This window comes from Bufo gargarizans, chromosome 9, assembly GCF_014858855.1.
Source record: "Bufo gargarizans isolate SCDJY-AF-19 chromosome 9, ASM1485885v1, whole genome shotgun sequence".
Lineage (NCBI taxonomy): Eukaryota > Metazoa > Chordata > Amphibia > Anura > Bufonidae > Bufo > Bufo gargarizans.
The window spans coordinates 23,260,969-23,277,530 of record NC_058088.1 but is presented as its reverse complement, the minus strand read 5'-3'; the positions used below and the strand labels follow the sequence as shown (position 1 = coordinate 23,277,530).

Below are 16,562 nucleotides of genomic sequence, written 5' to 3'. Positions count from 1 at the left end.
GTACTAGCAGTGTCCGTATTTGAGGTGGTGGTGGTACTAGCAGTGTCCGTATTTGAGGTGGTGGTGGTACTAGCAGTGTCCGTATTTGAGGTGGTGGTGGTGGTACTAGCAGTGTCCGTATTCGAGGTGGTGGTACTAGCAGTGTCCGTATTCGAGGTGGTGGTGGTGGTGGTACTAGCAGTGTCCGTATTGGTGGTGGTGGTACTAGCAGTGTCCGTATTCGAGGTGGTGGTGGTGGTGGTACTAGCAGTGTCCGTATTGGTGGTGGTGGTACTAGCAGTGTCCGTATTCGAGGTGGTGGTGGTGGTGGTGGTACTAGCAGTGTCCGTATTCGAGGTGGTGGTACTAGCAGTGTCCGTATTGGTGGTGGTGGTACTAGCAGTGTCCGTATTCGAAGGTGGTGGTACTAGCAGTGTCCATATTGGTGGTGGTACTAGCAGTGTCCATATTGGTGGTGGTGGTGGTACTAGCAGTGTCCGTATTCGAGGTGGTGGTGGTGGTACTAGCAGTGTCCGTATTTGAGGTGGTGGTGGTACTAGCAGTGTCCGTATTTGAGGTGGTGGTGGTGGTGGTACTAGCAGTGTCCGTATTTAAGGTGGTGGTGGTACTAGCAGTGTCCGTATTTGAGGTGGTGGTGGTACTAGCAGTGTCCGTATTTGAGGTGGTGGTGGTACTAGCAGTGTCCGTATTTGAGGTGGTGGTGGTGGTGGTACTAGCAGTGTCCGTATTCGAGGTGGTGGTACTAGCAGTGTCCGTATTTGAGGTGGTGGTGGTACTAGCAGTGTCCGTATTCGAGGTGGTGGTGGTACTAGCAGTGTCCGTATTCGAGGTGGTGGTGGTGGTACTAGCAGTGTCCGTATTCGAGGTGGTGGTACTAGCAGTGTCCGTATTCGAGGTGGTGGTACTAGCAGTGTCCGTATTTGAGGTGGTGGTGGTACTAGCAGTGTCCGTATTTGAGGTGGTGGTGGTACTAGCAGTGTCCGTATTTGAGGTGGTGGTGGTGGTACTAGCAGTGTCCGTATTTGAGGTGGTGGTGGTGGTACTAGCAGTGTCCGTATTTGAGGTGGTGGTGGTGGTACTAGCAGTGTCCGTATTTAAGGTGGTGGTGGTACTAGCAGTGTCCGTATTTGAGGTGGTGGTGGTACTAGCAGTGTCCGTATTTGAGGTGGTGGTGGTGGTACTAGCAGTGTCCGTATTTGAGGTGGTGGTGGTGGTACTAGCAGTGTCCGTATTTGAGGTGGTGGTGGTGGTACTAGCAGTGTCCGTATTTGAGGTGGTGGTGGTGGTACTAGCAGTGTCCGTATTTGAGGTGGTGGTGGTGGTACTAGCAGTGTCCGTATTTGAGGTGGTGGTGGTACTAGCAGTGTCCGTATTTGAGGTGGTGGTGGTGGTGGTACTAGCAGTGTCCGTATTTAAGGTGGTGGTGGTACTAGCAGTGTCCGTATTTGAGGTGGTGGTGGTACTAGCAGTGTCCGTATTTGAGGTGGTGGTGGTACTAGCAGTGTCCGTATTTGAGGTGGTGGTGGTGGTGGTACTAGCAGTGTCCGTATTCGAGGTGGTGGTACTAGCAGTGTCCGTATTTGAGGTGGTGGTGGTACTAGCAGTGTCCGTATTTGAGGTGGTGGTGGTACTAGCAGTGTCCGTATTCGAGGTGGTGGTGGTACTAGCAGTGTCCGTATTCGAGGTGGTGGTGGTGGTACTAGCAGTGTCCGTATTCGAGGTGGTGGTACTAGCAGTGTCCGTATTCGAGGTGGTGGTACTAGCAGTGTCCGTATTCGAGGTGGTGGTACTAGCAGTGTCCGTATTCGAGGTGGTGGTGGTGGTACTAGCAGTGTCCGTATTTGAGATGGTGGTGGTGGTACTAGCAGTGTCCGTATTTGAGGTGGTGGTGGTACTAGCAGTGTCCGTATTAGAGGTGGTGGTGGTACTAGCAGTGTCCGTATTTGAGGTGGTGGTGGTGGTACTAGCAGTGTCCGTATTCGAGGTGGTGGTACTAGCAGTGTCCGTATTCGAGGTGGTGGTGGTGGTGGTACTAGCAGTGTCCGTATTGGTGGTGGTGGTACTAGCAGTGTCCGTATTCGAGGTGGTGGTGGTGGTGGTACTAGCAGTGTCCGTATTGGTGGTGGTGGTACTAGCAGTGTCCGTATTCGAGGTGGTGGTGGTGGTACTAGCAGTGTCCGTATTCGAGGTGGTGGTACTAGCAGTGTCCGTATTGGTGGTGGTGGTACTAGCAGTGTCCGTATTCGAAGGTGGTGGTACTAGCAGTGTCCATATTGGTGGTGGTACTAGCAGTGTCCATATTGGTGGTGGTGGTGGTACTAGCAGTGTCCGTATTCGAGGTGGTGGTGGTGGTACTAGCAGTGTCCGTATTTGAGGTGGTGGTGGTACTAGCAGTGTCCGTATTTGAGGTGGTGGTGGTGGTGGTACTAGCAGTGTCCGTATTTAAGGTGGTGGTGGTACTAGCAGTGTCCGTATTTGAGGTGGTGGTGGTACTAGCAGTGTCCGTATTTGAGGTGGTGGTGGTACTAGCAGTGTCCGTATTTGAGGTGGTGGTGGTGGTGGTACTAGCAGTGTCCGTATTCGAGGTGGTGGTACTAGCAGTGTCCGTATTTGAGGTGGTGGTGGTACTAGCAGTGTCCGTATTCGAGGTGGTGGTGGTACTAGCAGTGTCCGTATTCGAGGTGGTGGTGGTGGTACTAGCAGTGTCCGTATTCGAGGTGGTGGTACTAGCAGTGTCCGTATTCGAGGTGGTGGTACTAGCAGTGTCCGTATTCGAGGTGGTGGTGGTGGTGGTGGTACTAGCAGTGTCCGTATTTGAGATGGTGGTGGTGGTACTAGCAGTGTCCGTATTTGAGGTGGTGGTGGTACTAGCAGTGTCCGTATTTGAGGTGGTGGTGGTACTAGCAGTGTCCGTATTTGAGGTGGTGGTGGTGGTACTAGCAGTGTCCGTATTCGAGGTGGTGGTGGTACTAGCAGTGTCCGTATTCGAGGTGGTGGTGGTGGTGGTACTAGCAGTGTCCGTATTGGTGGTGGTGGTACTAGCAGTGTCCGTATTCGAGGTGGTGGTACTAGCAGTGTCCGTATTGGTGGTGGTGGTACTAGCAGTGTCCGTATTCGAGGTGGTGGTGGTGGTGGTGGTGGTGGTACTAGCAGTGTCCGTATTCGAGGTGGTGGTACTAGCAGTGTCCGTATTGGTGGTGGTGGTACTAGCAGTGTCCGTATTCGAAGGTGGTGGTACTAGCAGTGTCCATATTGGTGGTGGTACTAGCAGTGTCCATATTGGTGGTGGTGGTGGTGGTACTAGCAGTGTCCGTATTCGAGGTGGTGGTGGTGGTACTAGCAGTGTCCGTATCCGAGGTGGTGGTGGTGGTACTAGCAGTGTCCGTATTCGAGGTGGTGGTGGTACTAGCAGTGTCCGTATTCGAGGTGGTGGTGGTGGTACTAGCAGTGTCCGTATTCGAGGTGGTGGTACTAGCAGTGTCCGTATTGGTGGTGGTGGTACTAGCAGTGTCCGTATTCGAGGTGGTGGTACTAGCAGTGTCCGTATTGGTGGTGGTGGTACTAGCAGTGTCCGTATTGGTGGTGGTGGTACTAGCAGTGTCCGTATTCGAAGGTGGTGGTACTAGCAGTGTCCATATTGGTGGTGGTACTAGCAGTGTCCGTATTCGAGGTGGTGGTGGTGGTGGTACTAGCAGTGTCCGTATTCGAGGTGGTGGTACTAGCAGTGTCCGTATTCGAGGTGGTGGTGGTGGTGGTGGTACTAGCAGTGTCTGTATTCGAGGTGGTGGTACTAGCAGTACCCGATTCTCCATAGTATTGGAGGGCATGAGCACTCACTCCACTTACCCAATCTAAGGCTTGTTCACATCTCAGAGGCGGTTTCCATCCTAAATGAAAGGTACGACGCATTGTGGGGTCAGTGTGGACACGGACTCGCTCATGGACAGGTTTTTCAGGTTCTGCAGAGGAGTCTGTTGTGGTGTAAGATTTAATGGAACTGTCTGACACTGCAGCAGGACCTGGCTGGGGGACCATTATAAGCAGGTAGGATTTGTTGCTCATTTCTCATGCGACGGATCCGTTTCTGCGCTGCGGTTTCCGTTCATGTCTGTAGCTACGACGCAGATGTCAACAGAGCCTAAATCAGAAGTAGAGATTCGTCCGAATTTGGGTTTGTTAAAATCCAAACTTTTTAGGAAATTTGGGACAAATTCAGAACCAGTAGAATCGATTCACTCCTCTTTAATCAGAAGTAATGTAAAAATAAAATAAAAAAGAATCAATTTTTTTTTTAGCACAGGGGAATTTGTCAGTCACACGTGGCCCTGTACTTTCAGCAGCAAGGAGAGAGAGAAGGCGCAAAGCGAGCATTTCTCTCCCCTTGTTCTAGAGATCGCTGGGGGTCTCGGTGCTCAGACCCCCACCAATTAAAACTTTTGATAATGTCCCTAAGGCCTATCAAAAGTTTACTGAAAGTACAGTGCCACTTTAAAGGGACACTGACCCTGAAGCCTCTGATCATCAAGGCAATGAAGACTGATATCAGCCGCTCTGCTTATAGATGGGGTCGGCGCTGCAGCTACCGTGAAACTACAACTCCCAGCATGCAAATGGAGCATGCTGGGAGTTATAGTTTTAGTGGCCCCTTAATTGGTTATTTTTAAAGGGTCACTTCAGGCAGGACTAATGGTAGGGCAGAAAGGGTTATGCCCTAAATCTGGATAGCTGGGAGTAGTGAGGTAGCAGGGGCTGGATGGAGTGCAGAGCTTTGAGGGTGCTCGTCCCCTAGGGAGAATTGTAGCGGTAATGTAAGTGCTCAGATGTAACCGGGTCAGCTCTGCTATGTTCCGCACACCCTCCTATGACAGGGTTTGAATAGTTTTGTTTTGCATGTGACTCAGCTTGTGCGTGTCTGTCTTGGAGTGGATAATGAGAGAACCCGCCTTCCTAGGGCTGTCTCTTTCATCTGAGACCGTGCCTGTAATCTAATGCTTTTTCAGCTGACTTCCTGAAGCGAGCAGGAAGAAGCCATGCAGTCGGTGTGAGAGAGAGGGGGCAGCCGTACAGGGGAAGGGGGACCTTGTCAGCAATAAGGCGAGACGCTCGAACCAGAGGAGAAAAAGTTTGGAAAGTTGTGAAAGAAGTTCCCCGAGCAGAGCGAGATCGACAGGTCGGATTATTTTGTGTTCTCTCTTAACTGCCCTTTACCGGCGCGCTCTCTCTCTTCTTTTTTTTTTTTTTTTTTCTCTCTCATTACTTTTTTAATTCTTCGAGGTTCTGTCTCATGTTTAGGCGCCTTGAACATTTACGTTTCCTCTTAGATTTGCCTTTGCTTTCTCGCTGCCACCATCTGTATAGCAATCATTTAATGGTGAACTGTAAGTACCAGCATGCCCGTCCAGAGGCTTCCGTCTGTCAGAAGTGCTGAGATTTTGTGTATACGAGGGGTTAAATCTGATCATACAAGTGATCTGACCAAGCGTAGGTCGTTCTTATGGTCGTACCCACCTTCTCCCACGGGGGTGAAATATTCGTAAAAAAATTTTTTTCTAGTTAAGTCCAGTTATTTTTTTGGGAGGGAGGGTAGAAAGTAAGAAAAGTCTTTTGCGTTGAGGGCAACAGTTTAGGATTTCTCTGACTTTAATGGGTAAGCTCCAATCTGGCCACAGACTTTAGGTAGAATCTGCCACCAGATGGTTGCCCGTTGCTGGCACTGCGGAGAGTTTAAGAGTTGCCCTGGGGTAAGAAAGAAAGAAATAAGGGGTCAACTCTTCCAGAAAGTTTGCAGTTCGTCCTCCTTCGTTTGAATATTTCAATACCAGAAATGGTCCTTGTGGAAGAGAGCGCTGCTTTCAGGAGGAAGAGAAACAGGCGCTTAATTACTAATCCTGAACTAGGGTTGTTTCGATACCAAAATTTTGATTCGGTTTCGATACCATAAACAGGTATTGCGACATTCGATACCGCGCGAAAAAAATAAAATGCCAAAAAAAACTGTGCGCGTTCTGCATTTTATGGAACGTCCAGCCCAAAATCAAACAGTCCTATCCTATTTTTTGGGGGGGATAAGGTGACCCAAAAAAATGGCGAATCGCGTTTTTTTTTTTTTTTACAGTTTAACTATTTCCCCCCCCCCCCCTCTGGAATCTTTTAATCCCTTGTCCTATTCACCCTGATAGAGCTCTATTAGGGTGACTAGGACTTCACACTCTCCCTGCACAGTGCACACAACAGCAGGGAGCTTGCCATGGCAGCCAGGGCTTGGTAACCGATCGGTGCTACTGCCACCAATGAGAGGAGGTGAAGGGACTCTGTGGCTACTGACACCAATGATTTCAATACTGGGGGGGGAGGCTGAGTGCACTGCAACACCAATGTTTTTAATACTGGGGGGGGAGGGAGGAGGCTGAGTGCACTGCAACACCAATGTTTTTAATACTGGGGGGGGGGGGCTGAGTGCACTGCAACACCAATGTTTTTAATACTGAGGGGGGTTGGGCGCTCTGCGCCACCAATGATAATTAAAGTTTAATATGCAAATACAGACGGCGGCAGAAACACATTGCCGGCACCCTGCCTCTGACAGGGCGCTGCGATCAGCGGTAATTAAACCCTCAGGTGCTGCACCTGAGGGGGTTAACTGCCGCAGATCACAGCGCCCTGTCAGAGGCAGGGTGGCGGCATTTGTAATATATTAAATGTTAGTTATCATTGGTGGCGCAGTGGTGACAGCCCTGCCCCTCTGCGCTCTCATTGGAGGCAGCACAGGGGGGAGAGAGACTGCTTCCTTCTCCCCTGTGCTGCTGAGAGCAGCGCGCTCCATGTTCGCTGATACTGGGCTCTGCAGTAGCACAGCCTAGAATCGATAAAAGACAAATCCCCAGTATCGTATCGATACCAGGATAAAAGTATCGATTGGGTATGGAAAGTTCGATACCCGAAACAACCCTATCCTGAATAGCACCTTTTAAGTATAGTTGGGGTCCCCCTCGATGAGTGGCTTGCTTAGGCAGCACACTGGTTCAGTGACAGACATGTCGCACTCTGTTTTCTGCAGTGAGATTTGCCACAATCCGGACTTGTCCAAACACGTTTGCCCCGTGGGAAGAAACAGAATCGGTTCCCGACATGACTGTGCCATCGCGTGACAGAATCGGATCACATTTATGTTGGGATTCGCAATGTCCACTGGAGATTGTGTATGTCGGGAGGATTTCCCAGTGTGTACATCTGGCACCACTGTATAGGCGTGCGGTGGCATCCATCGCACATGGGCTCCTGCGTGTCATACGTTTTTGTAGTGTGTAGACTGCCCTATTCTATACAAGTGAAAACGGAATGTTAGAAATCTTTTTCGAATTTATTGAAAAGAAAAAACTAAATTCTTGCATTGACCAAAGTATTCAGACCCCTTACTCAGGACTTAGTTGAAGACCCCCAGGCAGTGATTACAGCCTCCAGTCTTCTTGGGGATGATGCCACAAGGGTTGCAGACCTGGATTTGGGGATTTTCTGCCATTCTTCTCTGCAGAGCAGATTGTATGGGGGCCATTTGTGGACAGCCATTTTCAGGTCTTTCCAGAGATGTTCAATTGGATTCAAGTCAAGCTCTGACTGAACCATTCAAGGACATTCACAGAGTTGTCCCTAAGCTGATCCTTTGTTTTCTTGGCTGTGTGCTTAGGGTTATTGTCTTGTTGGAAGATAAACATTCAGCCCAGTTTGAGGTCCACAGCTCTGGATCAGGGTTTTATAAAGAATATCTCTGTACTTTGCTCCATTTAGCTTTCCCTCAACTCTGACCACTCTCTGTCCCCCCAGCAGGATGCTGCCACCTCCTTTCTTCACTGTAGGGATGGGATTGGGCAGTGACTTCCTCCGATATGATGCAGAGTCCTTTAGGTGGTTTTTTTTTTGTAAACTCCAGGCAGCTTTCATGTCTCCTTTACTGGGGAGAGGCTTCTTTCTGGCCACTAAAGCCCAGATTGGTAGAGTGCTGCATTGATGGTTGACCTTCTGGAAGTTTCTCCCATGTACACACAGGAACTTTGGAGCTTAGCCAGACTGACCATTGGGTTCTTGCTCACCTCTTACCAAGGACCCCCCCCCCCTTCCCATTTAGTTTGGTGATATGAAGAGGTTGTTCCAAACTTCTTCCATTCAAGAATTATGGAGGCCACTGTGCTCGTGGGAACTTTCAGTGCAGCAGACATTTTTTTCGTCCCCTTCTCCAGATCTGTGCCTCCACGCAATCCTGTCTCTGAGCTCTACAGGCAGTTCTTTCCTTCCCATGGCTTGGTTTTTCCTCTGATATGCATTGTCATCTGTGAGACCTTTTTTATATAGACAGGGCTGTGTCTCTCCAAATCATGTTCAATCACCTGAATTTACCACAGGTGTCTACAATCAAGGTGTAGAAACATCTCAAAGTTGATCAAGACAAATTAGAGGCCCCCCGAAGCTAAATTTCAAGTATCATAGCTAAAGGTTTGAATACTTATGTCGATGATAAAATTTAGTTGTTCCTTTTTAATAAAGTTGTAAAAATTACTAAAATTCTGTTTTAGGGCTCATGCACACAACTGTATGTCCTTCGCTTCGAGACATATGGTCCGTGAGCAAGCCATATGTCCCGAAGCGGCATACATCGTGCGCACGGGAGCGCACAGCATCATAGATTACTATGATGTTGTGCGCATTGGCCCGCCCGCTGGGCTATTGTCCCACACTCATAATATCATATGAGTGCAGGACAATAGTGCGCCCGATGTATGCTGCTTCGGGACATATGGCGTGCTCATGGACCGTATGTCTCGGAGGGCATACAGTCGTGTGCATGAGCCCTTAGCTTCAATATTATGGGGTATTTAGTGCAGATTGCTGGGTGATTGTGATTTTGGCACAAGTCCGCATAATAACATAATGTGATCGGGTCTAAAGACTTTCCAAATTATTTGTATGAAAACTTTTGACGTGTGGCATACAGCAAACCAACAGTGTTAAAGGCTAATATAGAGGGTTTGTAGAAGTAGGATGTTCAAATTGTCCTGCCGAAATTGGTGCAGTTGGCCAACATCTAATGTATGTGGCCATGTAAAGCAGTTGTCCGTTCGTGGTGGTTTTCCTTCGACTTTGTTTGGACTTCTTTTTCTTTTTTTGGTTTATATGAAAGATCTCAAAGTCAGGAATATGAATACAACCTCCATACCCCTCCCTGTATGGTTTGGTTGTAATGGGATATGCTGAGAGTTGTAACTTCCTAGCCCTTGTAGAGAGAACTGATTGCCTGAAGTAATTGACGTGATAACCTTCTCTCCGTGACTATTTAGTAGAGCGCAGGTTCCTGATTTTCCGCTGCCGTTTTACTCTTCCTTAATCTGGTTAATTTGCTATTTAAAACATTTAATCCCGTATTAGAAGAGGCAGGCATTAATCTGAGATGCGGGGAGGGGGGGAGTAGGGTCAGGAAATGGGTGAGGCGGAGGGATAGTCCCTAAAGTCAACAATGTCAGGAAGCTGGCAGGTGGCGAGATACAGATGTAGCTGGTGATATGCTATAGTCTGCCTGCAGAGCTCACTACGTGGCACTTCTTCATGACTCTGTACTTGGGTCAGGGCCGGCCTTAGGTGTTCAGGCGCCCTGTGCAAGCTAACCTTGTGGCGCCCCCCCCCCCCTTACACTAGTGCTGATAATGTGGTAGTGTTACCTGCAGTCCTATGTAAAACCACAGATAACACTAGTGTAGATCATGTGGAAGTGTTACCTTCGTTCTTAGTGTGCCTCCCTGTGTCTATCGAATGGACTCCATGCTGGCGCTGCCTCCTCTTCCATCTTCTTCTTCTTGCCCCGCACAGAACGTTCTGAAGCAGCTGCGTCAAGACATAGGAACACTGTGGGCATGGTGATACACACAGGGAGAGACATACACATACAGGGGCGTACACACACACAGGGACGGACAGTCACAGACACACACAGGGACGGACAGTCACAGACACACACAGGGACGGACAGTCACAGACACACACAGGGACGGACAGTCACAGACACACACAGGGACGGACAGTCACAGACACACACAGGGACGGACAGTCACAGACAGACACACAGGGACGGACAGTCACAGACAGGCACACAGGGACGGACAGTCACAGACGCACACAGGGACGGACAGTCACAGACGCACACAGGGACGGACAGTCACAGACGCACACAGGGACGGACAGTCACAGACGCACACAGGGACGGACAGTCACAGACGCACACAGGGACGGACAGTCACAGACGCACACAGGGACGGACAGTCACAGACGCACACAGGGACGGACAGTCACAGACGCACACAGGGACGGACAGTCACAGACGCACACAGGGACGGACAGTCACAGACGCACACAGGGACGGACAGTCACAGACAGTCATGTCATGCCACCCCCCCACCAGGCATTTTGGGGGGCATTAGGGGTTGGATGATGCACATAGCCACCAATCATATCCCCCCCTCCTAAAGGTAACTGATGTGCTATGGGGGGGGGATATGATTGGTGGCACTGGCACACTCAACATCAAGCAGCAAGGCGTTAAAGTCCAACCCTTAATGGCCCTCAAAATCCCTGGGGGGGTTGATGTAGTAGCAGGAAAGCACACACTGTCCCCCTGTCCTCTATGAGCCCCCCCATGGCACATTTTTCCCACTCCATCATGGGCCAGTGGCAGATGGGATCCATCCAGATGTTATCTTTGTACAAAATTGTACTTTGTACTACCAAATAACTAAGTTCTGTTCTGACTTGTTATGGTGGAACTGGAACTTGCTTAGTTGCTTTGCTGGCTCAGGCTGTGTCTGTTGTGGCTGCTGGCTGGCGCTCGGGCTCGCTCCGCCTCCTTCTTTCTGCCTGTGCGGCAGATGCGTCACACTCCAGCAGCCACTGGTCTGCTCTGTTAAAGAGCCAGGCAGCAGAGCGGAGCGCAGAGCAGCCGCGGGCCCCGCCCCCTCCTCACTCAGTCTCTTTCTATAGTCCGGACCGTGACTTCATGCTGTTAGATGGCCGGCAGGCCGCGGCGGCAACAAAATATAGTAGTAAGTAGATAGACTTCACTTAGAGTTCGGCGGGCTGTCGGCCGCCCGGCCCCCCTGTTGCTATGGCGCCCTGTGCGGCCGCACAGCCCGCACACCCCAAAGGCCGGCCCTGACTTGGGTGGTCTGCTTTATTACAGGAACATTTACAGTCACCTACTTGGATCCAGCCATTGTTGTGGTTTTCATTTTCGTTGGAATGGATTTTAGCCATCCATTAAGAACCTCGGAGGTGAGGTACATTATGCTGCATTTATTTTGCCAGTTTATAGTGAATTTTGACAATTTCCCAGACAGCTCATGCTGCTTGACAGATGGTGGAAACCACCACAGCGGGGTGGTTGTGTGTTGCAACCAAAATTGCTCTGTAGCCCTAGCCTGAAGGCCCTTCACATGGGTCGATTCTCGGCCAGACGATCGCTAGCAAGTATTCGTAGGAATGCTCGTTAGTGATTATGTCAGTCTAATGGTGCTGCCACTTACCCAATGAACGAGCGAAACTCTTTCATCGGGTAATCGCATCCTTCATGCCGTCACAAAAATCGTCATTTGCAGGCAGCAGATTGTGCTGTGTAAACAGCATCTGCTGACGGCACACAATGAGTCTGTATGGTGACGAGCGATGGCATTAGCGCTGCTCCTCCCCATACTGTGGAGGAGATGGTTGCATGTAAATGTAGCTCTGTCCTCCACTGACGAGCAGGTGCATTCCTTCCCGGCAACCGCCTGCAAAATTGGCCCGTGTAAAGGGCCCTTTAGAATTGTTCTGTTTGGTGGAGAGTTGAGTGGGCGCTCTCTCCAAATTTCCACTTTCAACTGAAAATCTTCTTGGGTCGTGACCTCGCCATGTGCGTATGTCATAAGATGTAGTGCAGAAGCTTTTCTTGGAGCTTCCTCCTCCCTCCTGGCAGCTCCTTGGTCAATGTTTGCATAATTTCCACTAAACCCTCATTAAGAATATCTATGATTTACATGTGAGAAGATCAGAAACCCCGGGGTTGTTGACTCCACATACCTGCCAATTACTGCAGCCGCATTACTCAATTCCATGTTCTGTTAGTTTCGGGACTGTGACCACCAGATAACGTTAGCATGATGTGACGGCAAATTGTAAATTTACATGCTAGTAGTGTCTCATGGCCTTGGTAGGCTGGGACCTTCACAAGTCTGTGGATTAGGCCGCCTTCAGTCTATGAGAAATGTTTAGATCCTAGAGACCTAAAGCAGAAAATGCTTCGTGCCTCAGTCAAAGCCCAGCTTACTCGTTAAATTACTGCTCTAAACTTTTGCTTGGCTGATTTGTAAATGTCATCCTCCCCTTGATATTCTGCAGTTCATTTTGGCAAGCAATCAACATTTATGGCCATTGTAATGCTGCCTTCATGCTCCCTACTTACTAGAGTGACATGTCTTCCTTGTAAACTTGTCTGACTTGTAACCTGTAGAACTTCTGTCCTGACATCTTCACGTTTTCCTGCAGGCTGGTGGATGAGTGGTTCCCATTTCTGAAGGCGATTCATCTACTTTTGCACCTATGATTATGTCCTCTGTGTTATGTTTGGGAAGACCCCTTTGTTAATCCGTTGTCTTCAGCGTTATTCACCTCTAGACTGTTCGACCGTCGTGCTCGGCTGTGTAGACCCAACGGGCCATGAACTAAGGGTAGTGGAAACATCAGATCTTCATCCTTCTGTGCTTTGAGCACTGCTGGTCCATCGCTTCAAGAGCTTCCCACACCTCTCGGAACCCCCCAGGGGAATGCCGCGCAAGGTTAGCGTGGCGGCCTGGGGGGCGGCCCTATTTATCTCATGGAATGCCATTCTTCTACTCTACCTCATGAACCGCCCAAAGGCTCCCGACGCATCCGATCTTACAGCACATGTAATCCGACTGGCTGAAGAAGCAGAAGCTGAGTTAGAGAAACAGAAGGGACTTCTCCAACAGATCCATCACTATAGCGGACTGCTTAAACGGCGTCCTGCTCAGCAAAATGCTGCTCATGGACCTGAGCTGCCGCAGCGGCTCTCCAATGCCTCTTTTCCATCTCCAACGCCTGTAGCCTCTGACTCGCAGTCAACCATCATTCCAGTTCTTGTGGTAGCATGTGACCGACCCTCAGTCAGGAAGTGCCTGGACTCCCTGCTCAAGTACCGGCCCTCAGCCGAGCAGTTTCCCATCATTGTAAGCCAGGACTGTGGCCATGCTGAAACTGCAAGAGTTATTGACTCCTATGGGGATGCTATCACTCACATCAGTCAACCTGACCTCTCCGAGGTGCCAGCTCCCCCAGAACATAGGAAGTTTCAGGGCTATTATAAAATCTCCAGGCACTATAGATGGGCACTCAACCAGGTGAGTCCAGATCTTGTATATGTAACTCGTTAAATTACTGGGCTTTTTCTTTCCAGGCCTTCTCTACCAGGGTACAGTGATGGGGATGCGCCAGTCCATAGCTTCCGTGCATTGTAATATTTGGAAGGAAAGATGTCAATCGGAGCTACATTCACAATTCTGCTGATTGCTATTGGAAACCGTTAATAAATGTATTGACAGACTCCACTATAACCATTTAGCTGAACCTCCGTAATCCTTCATCTGTTTGCTGTATAATGCCAACCATTCCCGTAATGCAGATTACACGAACCACAGCATGATACTAATTTTTGCAGTGAATAGTTCTAAAACTTGAAGAATTGTGAGTGCAGCTCTGAAGTATAATACAGATTATGACTTATTAGTAACATATCTCATGTACACAATGTATTATGACACTTAAGTGAAAATTATTTTTTAATCTTCACTGCAGTCAGCTGTACCTGTGGTCAAATCCATGCTCCCCTGCTCGGTTCTAGCTCACAGGTCCTCCAGGCCCCATCTGCCAACTTCTGCACCGCTGCAGCCAATGACTGACCTCACCGGTGGCATGTCGCAGCAGGGTCATATGCTGTGTCCGCTGAGGCCAGTCATTGGCTGTAGTGCACGTGACTCCATATGTGCAAAAACTGACGGACAAGGACTGGAAGACCAGTGAAGACGGCGCAGGAGCCGGAACAGAGTAGCAAAGAGCACGAGAGTCTGGACATCCCCTTTTAAGAAAAAATAATTCTGTGTTCTTGTATTTTTATTTATTTTTTTAAACCAAAAGCTCTGTGTATTTATTTCCTTTTTAACTCCTTTGTGCATTGATATAATTACATTCCGTGGATCTTTCACCAGTGACATGACCAATTCTCTCTCTATAGTCCAAACTTTTACTATGGTGTATGGAGTTTTTAGCAATTTTTTTCTTTAATATGGAAGCCTGTGGGTGACATATTCCACTGTTTGGCTACACAGTTGCATATGTCTATAGCAGGGGTGCACAGCCTGGTGGCCACATGTGGCCCTTGATATGATTTCTGTGCAGCCCCCAACCACATGTATGTCCGTCTTGTAGCTGCTCACATGCATTTTTCATGTATTTTCCCATTAGATGGAAATCCTGGAACTGTACCTAGACATTATTATAAAGGTCCATTCACACGTCCGTGTGTGTTTTGCAGTTCTGTGGATCCGTAAGACACGGACATCAGCAATGTGCGTTCCGCATTTTGCGGACCGCACATCGCCGGCACTTAATAGAAAATGCCTATTCTTGTCCGCAATTGCGGACAAGAATAGGACATGTTCTATTTTTGAATGGGTCCGCAATTCCGTTCTGCAAAATGCAGAACGAAATTGCGGACGTGTGAATGGACCCTAATAGTATATACCGCATGTTCAATATGCCATAAATACAATATTACAGTTAATACCGCTTTAAATTTTATTTTTGGCCCTTGTAATTGATTTAGTCTGACAATGTGGCCCCCAAACAGAAAACAATGTGCCCCTTGGTCTGAGGTGTTCCTCTGGAATCTTCCCGACATATATCGCCAATGTACATTTAAAAAATGGTGTGAATTGACCCTTTGGTTTATCTCCTCTAAAAAGTGAACCGTGTGTAACCACATACCTTTTTATTTTTCAGATCTTCAGGGTCATGGGTTACAAGTCTGCCATTGTAGTAGAAGATGATCTGGAAGTGGCTCCAGACTTCTATGAATATTTCCTAAGTACACATTACCTTCTCCGTAGGGATCCCACCCTGTGGTGCGTCTCCGCCTGGAATGACAATGGGAAGGAGGCGCTGGTGGAAGCCAAGGGTAGCTCCATCCTTCACCGTTCTGACTTTTTCCCAGGCCTGGGGTGGTTGCTACTTCGGGAGTTATGGGAAGAACTTGAGCCCAAGTGGCCGGCAGCCTTCTGGGATGACTGGGTCAGGCGACCTGAGCAGAGACTTGGTAGGGTATGTGTGAGACCAGAGCTGCCTCGCACTAGAACATTTGGAAGGAAAGGTGTCAGCCAGGGTCAGTTTTTTGACCAACATCTGAGATTCATCAAACTGAACCAGGACCCTGTGGCCTTTACAAAAATAGACCTTTCATACCTTTTAAAAGAAAGTTATGACCCCTGGTTTGTGGAGCAAGTTTATGGGGCACCTAAAGTTCGGGCAGAAGATGTTCTTCATGGGAATGTGCCTGGCGGGAGGACGGTAAGGGTGGAATATACAACTAGAGACACTTTCAAGGCCATGGCTAGGGTCTTTGGTGTAATGGATGACCTGAAGTCAGGGGTGGCCCGTGTAGCTTACATGGGAGTTGTATCTTTTACTCATAGGGGTAGAAGGGTGTTTTTGGCCCCTCCTCAAGACTGGGCAGGGTATGATCCATCATGGACATAAAGTCTTGTTCCTCTAAGTTTAGGGAGACAAGAGACTATCAGGAAAAACAAAAGCGTGAACTGAATAAAAGTTTATTTTTCTCTGAGAGATTCAGAGGGTCCAATATGTTTAGGTGCTACTTACTATGAGATATCTGCACCACTAGGGCTCATGCGCACAACCGTAAACAAATCGGCAAAAAATACGGATGACATCCGTGTGCATTCTGTATTTTGTGAAACGGAACAGCTGGCCTCTAATAGAACAGTCCTATCGTTGTCCGTAATGCGGACAATAATAGGACATGTTCTCTCTTTTTTTTTTTTTTTTTTGGGCGGAACGGAAACGGAATGCATACGGAGTAACTTGTTTTTTTGCGGACCAATTGAAGTGAATGGTTCCGCAAAAAAAAAAAAATAGAACAGACACGGAAAGAAAATACGTTCGTGTGCGTGAGCCCTTAAGAAGCGCTTGGGTTGTGAAAGATGTGGTGATACATGACGCCATATAAGCGAGCTTCTGGATTAGCTGTGCGGAAAATATATGAAGGAATTCACAAACCACTTGGAACTGTCATAAAGCTAACCAGCAGTTTGGGGACCTCGGGAACACTGGTGACACAAATCTACACCTACGCACTCAGGAAGGGATAATCTCCGCCAACCACGGTTCCTGGCATCGAGGAGGAGCTTGTGTTCTCTAGGCTCCTTCCGTTTTATTAATTCACCTCAATAAAGTGACCT

The 16,562-nt window shown here is 48.7% G+C and overlaps 1 protein-coding gene across 3 annotated transcripts in view; it reads left to right on the top strand.

Moving 5' to 3' along the window:
* Positions 1-15,936, top strand: part of MGAT1 (alpha-1,3-mannosyl-glycoprotein 2-beta-N-acetylglucosaminyltransferase) — a 29,018-nt gene extending 13,082 nt beyond the window's left edge. Inside the window, exons 1-3 of one of the 3 annotated variants that reach the window (XM_044305372.1) lie at positions 4,978-5,170; positions 12,559-13,430; positions 15,088-15,936. In XM_044305372.1, coding sequence (XP_044161307.1) covers positions 12,837-13,430; positions 15,088-15,840 — 1,347 coding nt within the window. In that variant the 5' untranslated portion in view covers positions 4,978-5,170; positions 12,559-12,836 and the 3' untranslated portion in view covers positions 15,841-15,936. Of the gene's footprint in view, positions 1-4,977; positions 5,171-8,430; positions 8,488-12,558; positions 13,431-15,087 lie in introns of those variants that run through there. The other 2 variants (XM_044305374.1, XM_044305373.1) reach the window with 2 other exon arrangements.
* The last annotated feature ends 626 nt before the right edge of the window (positions 15,937-16,562 follow it).